The sequence below is a fragment of the Lipotes vexillifer genome, unplaced genomic scaffold, assembly GCF_000442215.2.
Source record: "Lipotes vexillifer unplaced genomic scaffold, Lipotes_vexillifer_v1.1 scaffold514, whole genome shotgun sequence".
Classification (NCBI taxonomy): domain Eukaryota; kingdom Metazoa; phylum Chordata; class Mammalia; order Artiodactyla; family Lipotidae; genus Lipotes; species Lipotes vexillifer.
Window position 1 is genome coordinate 90,338 of NW_006789975.1, and position 8,532 is coordinate 98,869.

The 8,532-nt window shown below is 41.4% G+C and overlaps 1 protein-coding gene across 1 annotated transcript in view; it reads left to right on the forward strand.

Moving 5' to 3' along the window:
- Positions 1-153: 153 nt before the first annotated feature.
- SIMC1 (SUMO interacting motifs containing 1) overlaps positions 154-8,532 on the forward strand; it is a 91,630-nt gene continuing 83,251 nt past the window's right edge. Inside the window, exon 1 of the mRNA XM_007463125.1 lies at positions 154-282. Within this exon, the coding sequence (XP_007463187.1) occupies positions 154-282 (129 nt within the window). The remainder of the gene's footprint in view (positions 283-8,532) is intronic.

Here is an 8,532-nt window from a genome sequence, read left to right on the forward strand (position 1 = left end):
GGGATCGGGGCGGGGCCGTCGGGGTGATGGCCACGGTTGTCGTCGCCGCCACCGCCGCCGCCGCCTCAGCAGCAGGAACCGAAGTCAACGCCGCCGCTGCCGCCTCCCGGGTCGCCGGCCGCCCGCGCGCTGGCTCGGCCGGGACCCGCAGCCATGGAGGACTTCATCGTGATCTCGGACGACAGCGGCTCCGAGAGCTCCGGGGGGACCCGCTCGGGCCGGGCGCGGAGGCTCCGCCGGGCCCTGTCCCGGACCACTGGCGCGCTGCCCCGCCGGACCGTGGTGAGTGAGCGAGCCGCCGCTCCCCGAGCCCCGCCGCGACCGGAGCGCCGCCTCCGCTCGGGCCACCCTCGGCCTGGCCCGCTGGCTTCGGCGGCCCCGCCGCCCGCCCCTGGGCGCCTCAAAGCTGCAACCGCTTCCCGCCTTGCCGCCTTCCTGGCGTGTTCTACCCTGAGGAGTGCGGCTGGCCCGGGTCGGGGGGCCGGGCCTCCCGGGCTCTGCACTCAAGCCCGAGCGGGCTGAGGCTGGAGAGTGGCCGCCGAGCACATGGACGAGGTCCGGGTGCGGGGGCGTGCAGGAACCCACAGCGGGCGGCGGTCTCAGGCCGGGCCGTGCGCTTCCCCGAACCTTGGCGGGTGTGGCGGCTGGGGGGCCCAGGGGCACGCAGGGTCCTGGGGGTAGTGCCGGACCTCGAGGCGGGGACGCGGGAGCGTGTAATTGTTTGGCTTGTGGTGGGTACAGATGTATGCAGGGAGGTAACAGGAGCCCGGGCGGGGAGGGAGGGAAGCTGGGGCCTGGGCGAGATGGTGGCCGCGCTCCAGGGCCTGGCAGCCGAGCGAGGGGCCCGATTTTGGAGTTGTGCAGGAGGGCCGTTTATTTCTCTTAGGAAACATTTACCAAGCTCTAAAGGAATAAGGAGGGAAACATCTTGCACGATTTCTTTTTCCCTCAGGCTCTTTGTCCTTCTTCCTAAGGTAGTGAATAAAACATCTATGGTCCCTGCCTTTCTAGAATCCTCCACAGATATTTATTGAACCCCTACTATGGGCCTGATGTTCTAAGAGCTGGGGATGCGATGGAGAACACAACACTCGCAGCTTCTGACATAGAAGGTGATATAATCAACAAGTGGCTATTGAGTACTCAAGGGATGGGAGGTGGGCAAGGCTTTCTATCAGGAGACTCCCAGCATCAGACTTCCAACAATCTTCCCAGCCTCCCAAAGCCACACGCCAGAAATAACAGAATTGTCACACTGATGTTATTTGTAAACCCGTTTCTTCCTTTGCAAATACTTCATCAAGACAAATCTATCTAGCTTCTGCTTCTCCAATCCCCTTCCCATTGTTTGTAGTCCCTAAGCCTCCACTGTGAGCCACTTCAAGTATAGTGCTAAATCTAGGAGGTCACTGTAGAATAAATGGCATGCAAAACCAATTAACTTATAGTGTTATGTTGCCATGGTTCAAGCAAGAAGGATCCTCAACAAATTTCAGTAAAGAATCTAGATGAGATGGACAGACAAAAGATTTTCAAGGTAAAAGTGACCCAACTTGGGAAGTGAATGGATGTCCCTAGTGCTGTGACAGTGTGGGGGACATACTAGATCCACAGTAAATATTTGTTGGATGAAAGAATGGTTGACGGTATGGGAGAGCGAGCAGTTCAGATGGATGTTTGACGATGAGAGCAAATACAGTAGGAGCAGGCTTGGGGTGGAGGGAATGCTGCATTCAGTTTGAAACTCAGAGGACTTGAACTCTGGAGAAAAGTCAGGACTGGAAAGATTTGGTAACCATCTAAACAGAAAGGAGAATCGAAGGTCTAATTGTGACTGAGATAATCAAGGGAAAGAATATAGAAAGAAAAGAGGTGGAAGAAAAAAATACTGCAGAATAACTCCCAACTGCATCTCCTCCCAGTTCCTCCTCTTTCCTATTCCTCCTTCTCTCAATCCCCCTTTAATTTGTCCTTCTTACTAACTTTGTCCTTTGCTCCCAAGTGGTGTCCATCTTCCTTCATCCTGGGTCAGCTTCCTTCGTCAGGTGCCCAGATGTCATTCTTATCCCAGTCTGTCGCGTGTGTTGTGACGCTTCACACACATACATACGGGCACTCTCAAACTGCCCCCCTCCCCTCCCTTGTGACCACCCAACCAAGCATTTTGATTTGGAGCTTTTCGAGTTGAAGAGAAATGAAGGGTAAGTTCCAGAATAGTACCCAGTGTAAATCTCGCTTCTCCAGAGACTTAACTCCACTTTTCTAAAAACTCCGGGCTGGTTCTCCTTTTATCTTTCTTGCAAGTTAGATAAGGGTGGTAGGATAACCACACAAAAGATCAGAGGCATTGAGAGAGCAAGGTTATAAAGCCTCAAGCGCCTTTGTCCAGCTTTTCCTCAAGGCTCTGAAGTCAGAAAAACCTCTGTTTAAATACAGAACTCCCCCGCCTCCCCCCTCACCACCCCCAACAGCTGTGTGAGCTTTGGCAAGTTCTGTCATCTCTCTCAGCTTTTGCATTTGAGAACATTAATACCTACCTGGCAGGACCATTAGAAGGTTTTTAATGAAGCAATGCAAGGAAAATGCCAGCATAAATGATAGCTTTTGCTACACTTTGTGCTGTTTCTCAAGCTTGGCAAGCAATGAAATAAAAGAAACAAGTTTTGTAATTTTTTTTTCTTTTTTACAAATATTGACTGAGGGGAAACAACTTGCTTGAATTCAGGAAATCAGAAACCCATCTCCAATGCTGAAGTTGGTGTTTCTGAACTTCTGGCTCTTAACCTGGGCTTTAGTCTTCAGTAAGTTGATGAAATGTGTCTGTGTTTTTTTATAATATTTATTGCTTTTTTCCCCCCTACTTATAAAAGCAGAACATATTCAGATAATTTTGGTTGGCCTAATTACAAAAAATTGAGAAATGTAGATAGAAAAAAATTTAATTGCCCTTAATCTCGCTATCCAAAAATAACCAATGTTAACATTTTGAAGTATGCCTGGCTACACTTTTATTTGTAAATACCAGTGTGCACTCATACATAGCCATGTGTCATCCCCATATGTTTTTGCAAAAATGAAGTCTTGCTATACTTCATTGTTTTCAGTTTGCCTTTTCTCTTAATATACTTTTTATCTCTTTCTGCATCAATAAATACACATCACCAATATTTTTAATGTATTTCATTGTACAGATTTATAATTACATTTCTCTTTTCCTATAAATGGATATTATGCTGCCATTTCTAAACTTTCTCTATTATAAACAACTCAGAAATTTCCTCATAAATAATTTTTGTACCTTTGTTTGTTTGTTTGTTTGTTTAGGATAAGTTCCTCTTAGAAGTGAGATTGCTGAGTCTAAAGGTATGCCCTCTTTGGAGGGCTTTTGATATATATTGTCATATTTCCTACAGAAATCGTGCACCAATTATATTTTCAACATACCCCTTTCTCCACTACCTAGTCAATATCTACCCCTAGATACTGTCAATTTATTCAGTATGTAAATATTTATTGAACACTTACTATATGCCAGGCACTCTTGTAGTTGCTAAGAATATGGCTGTGTAACAAAACCAAGTCCCTGTTTTTGTGGAGATTTCATTTTAGTCAGAGGGAGACAAAGAATAAACAATCACATAAATGTCATGTCAGAGTGTCAGGAAGAAAAGTAAGGAATTTTTGTTCTTTTAATATTTGCTGATTTGATAGCCAGATTCTGTGAGCTGTCGTGGTTTTAATTTTTTCTATGGTTGTGGGTTGTGATTCATTCTCTCATTAAATACATATTGAGCACATGCTCTGACCTTGGGTACCAAAGGTGAACAGGATGACAATGGACCTACATTCTAGTGAGGAAATAAGAGCAATAAACTAACAAATAAGTGGACAATATAATAGAGAATAACTTGGGTGGGGTTGGGAGCGTTAGATTGCGTCTTCAAAGGCCTTTCTGAAGATTTAATATTTGATAAGAGAACAAAATGACAGATTTGTTATGAGAAGATCTTGGGGAATAAAGTAGCAGTAAAGGGTGCAGCAAAAACAAAGGCTTGAAAGTTGGAAGGGGCATGACTAATTGGAAGAATCAAAAGGCCAGTGGGGCTAGAATGTGAGTGAAGGACAGAGTTGGAAGAGATGAGAAGTAGGTGGGCTAGGTTATGTAGGACCTTCTAGACCACAATAAGGAACCTGGATTTTATTCTTATGTAATAAGAAATCTTTGAAGGGTTTTTAGCAGGGGAAAAACATGATCTGATTTACACTTTTAAAAGGTGACTTTAGGGCTTCCCTGATGGCGCAGTGGTTGAGAGTTCGCCTGCCGATGCAGGGGACACGGGTTCGTGGTGACTAGCTACTGTGAGAAGAAAAGACTATAATGCAAGGTGACCATATAATTTGTCATCCAAATGAGGATTCTTTTGCAAATGAAAGGAGTTACTAACTGGACCGAGTATCAAGGAACAGGTGAAAACTGAAACTGTCCCAAACCAGCCTCACCTTACTATAAGGGGACAAAAGTGGATCAGGGAGATCAGTCTTGGAGGTTTCAGTAGTAGTCCAGACCAGAGATAATTGTAGCTTTGTAGGTGGTGCAACTGGAAGACTGGAGAGATATGGAAGGCATTTATAAAGTAAATCCTGATCCTTGGATGTGGTTAATGAGGGAAAGGGAGAAGTAAAAAATGATGCCCTGGTTTCGGCCTGAACAACTGGATGCAAGTTGGTGTCATTGAAGTGAGGAAGACTTGGGGAGGAACAGGGTTGGAGGAAAGATTCAAGAGTTCTCTTTAAAAGGTGTTAAATTTAAGATGCCTGTGGGAAAGCCAACTGGAGATGCAAGGTATAAGGTTTGTACTGAGTTTGGAAGCCAGGGGAGAAGTCCTGACTAATTTGGTGTCATTAGCATATAAGTTGTAAAGTCATTGACCTAGAAGAGTTCATCTAGGTTGACAGTCTACAAGAGGAAGAGCATCCAGGATCTAGCCCTAGAGCATGCCACAGTGCCTGGCCCAGGGGAAGGCAAGGGGAGGAGGAGCAGCTAGTGAGGTTGGAGATCAGAGTGTGTTCTCGACATGTAGGAGAGCTGGACATCTTGCACATGTTTATTGGAGATCTCTCTCTCTCTCTCTCTCTCTCTCTCTCTCCATATGTATGTGTGTGTGTGTGTGTGTGTGTGTGTGTGTGTGTGTGTGTGTGTATACACACACATACATATATATATATATATATGTATATACATACATACATACATATATATACACACATAGGGTGTGTGAGTGAATTGCCTGTTCTTATCCTATTGGGTTTCTGTTTGTGTGTTTACTAATTTGTCAGTTTTACTCGCATAGTAAAGACTTTTTATAGGTTGGATTGGGTCCTCCAAAAAGATGTGTTGAAGTCCCCACCACCACTACAGAATGTTACCTTATTTGAAAATCGAGTCATTGCAGATGTAATCAGTAAAGATGAGATCATAGAGTAGGGTGGACCCTTAGTCTGATATGACTAGTATCCTTATAAGAAGATGTGAAGACAGAGGAAGAACACCATGTGACGATGGGAGTTATGCAGCTGCAAATCAAGGAACACCAGGGATTGCTCATGACACCAGAAGCTAAGAGAAGGACACAGAACAGATTCTCCCCTAGAGCCTTGGAGAGAGCATGGTCCTGCAGACACCTTGATTTTGGACTTCTGAGCCTCCAGAACTGTGAGAGAATGTTGTTTTAAGCCAGCCAGTCTGTAGTAATTTGTACTAGGAAACTACCCCTGTGTTATACATGTTACATTTTTTTCCCCACTTTTGATTTCTTTGGTTTTCTTTACAGAGGTTTTTAATTTTTACATAGTCAATTCTGTCACCCTTTTCCTTTATGATTTCTGTCTTTGTTGTCATACTTAGAAAGACTTTCCTCACTCCTAAGATTATAAATATTTTTTTTCATTAATCCACCTGGAATTAGTTTCAAAAAAAGAATAGAATGGTAATCTAATATTTTTCTCTCCAGATGGTTAGCTAGTTGTCCCAATATCATTTATTGAATTATCCGTCCTTTTTCCCCAGTGGTTTGAAATATTACCTTTATCAACTAATAACCTTCGTGTCTATTTGTGGACTTTGTCTTTTGACCTTGTTACATGCTGTTTTAATAATAAGCAGAGGAAACTTTTCATTGCTCTTCTTTTTTAGAACTTTTCTGGCTAATTTTGCATTTTATTCTTTCAGATAACTTTAAAATCACTTGGTCAACTTCCAAATAATTTTTACTTTTAAAATTGGGATTGCCCTAAATTTAGAAATCTGTAGTTTGTGATGTTTTATTTAATGAAGTTTTACATTTTACATGTGTATTTGTGCATCTTTTTTCTTTATTTTTTTCTTTGTTTTATGTTTAGAAAGATATTTCCTGTCCTGAGATTATTTTCCTATTATTTACTTATTATTATTCATTGACTATCTCATTTTTAACATTTATTTCTTTAATTCATCTGAAATGCTTTATATAGCATGAAGTATGCTTACCATTTTCCATATACTGTATTGCCTTATTTCTAAGACAACACTGAATCTAAGACTTGCTGTCAGTTTAAGAACAGCTTTTCAAGAAAAAGGAAACTACCGTGTGAAATGTACATACTATTAGATGCATCCTGATTGCAGATGTATGAGGGAAACATTCTGGATATTAGAATTTATAATATATGATTTTAATCATTTGTCTGGGAATCATTTCTTAAATAATTATTTTTCTCCATTTATCTGAAACACATTTTTTATACCAGATTATTTTAAGCACTTGGATCTATTTCTGGGTTTTCTTTTATGTTTCATTGATTTGTGTATTCTCAATATCAGAATTTGTCTTATTTTTGTGGTTTGATAGTATTTTTTTTGCTATCTATTTGAGCAAATACCTCTTCTCACTTTTTTTTTCCCCCAAAATTTCATGTCTCTTGTGACCATTTAGTCCTCCAAGTGAATTTTAGAATCATCTTATCAAGGATTGCATTAGATCAGGGTTTCTTTGGGCCAGATAATTCTTTGTTGTGGGAAGCTGTCCCGTGCACTGTGAAATGTTTAGTAGCATCTTTGGTCTCTATCCACTAGATGCCAGCCAGTAGCAGCCCCTTCACTTGTGACTACCCAAAATGTCTCCAGATATTGCTAAATGTCTCCTGCGGGGGGCAAAATTGCCACTGGTTCAGAACCACTACATTAGATTTATAAGTTAATTAAAGGAGTTTAATTTCTTAATAGTATTGTCTTCCTAATTGGAAGCACAGTTTAACTTTAATTTTACAGGGCTTCCTTCTTGGCAGTAATAAAACTTTAAGACTTTCTTTGTTTGGGTTCTGTGCCTTTCTCATCAAGGACCTGGTGTTTTGATTCAGAGTGACTGTTTGGTACATAGAACTGACCATGTTAATCATGGTGAGCATCACATAGTAAGAAAAGCTGGTATTTATGCCAGGCACCATGTTAAGTGCTTTGCACGGATTAACTCATGTAATCTTCACTGCAACCCTATGAGGTGTAGGTACTATTATTATCCCTATTTGATAGATGAGGAAACAGATAGGTTCAACCAGGTGCTAACTGATAGAGCAGATTTGCCACCACTAGTGTCAGTCTTGAAAATCCTGGGGTAAACTTGCAAACCTCTCACCATGTTTCCAAAGGAACATCCTCTGGGGATGCTGGAAATAGTTAAGTGGAAAAAAACAAATTGCATAGTATAATTCTATTTTTCAAATGTGTGTTTTTATCAAAATAGACTCACCAGTGTTTTTTAATCCAAAAATTATTTTTTAAACCCTATCATGTACTTTAAAAATACTTTTAAAATCACTTTCTCTTTGTCAACCCCTTCTCCCCAAAATTGCAAGTTCCCTGCTGGACACAGCCACATACTTAATGCCTCAAACATAGTAGGTGCTCATTAATTATTTATTCAGGGAGAAACAGAATTCCTATTATTGGTTTTCTAAGGAATCCTTTCCTCCTGAGATAAGTTATGTCAAAATACCCTCTGTGATGGAAGAACCAGGGGATAAATAATGGCTTCCAACCCAAGCTAATTTTTTATAAAAATTTTTGGAACTAAAACTATGGATATGTTTTAGAGTAGAAGGCAAAATTCACTTGCATTTTTAATTTAAAACATCAGATGTCAAACTATTGATAATTTGGATCTTAAATCAAGGTCGGCTCCCATGTAAGCCTGCAGATCACTTGCCCCGTTCCCCCTTAACAGCTTTATTAAGATATAATTCCATACCATACATAAAATTTGCCCTTAAAATTCCCTGAGTAGTTTAACAATCACCATTGTTTTAGATTTTAGAACATTTTCTTCACTCCAGAAGGAAACCCTATAGTCTCCAGTGGGTTCTCGGAGTTTTTTTTTAAGGTATACAATTTGTGTCATTTAAAAAATAAAGTTTCCCCATTTTAAATTATAAAAATTATTTTAAAATTTTAAAGAGGCAAAAAACTCAGGACATCAGAAAGAACGCACCCCTGTCCAT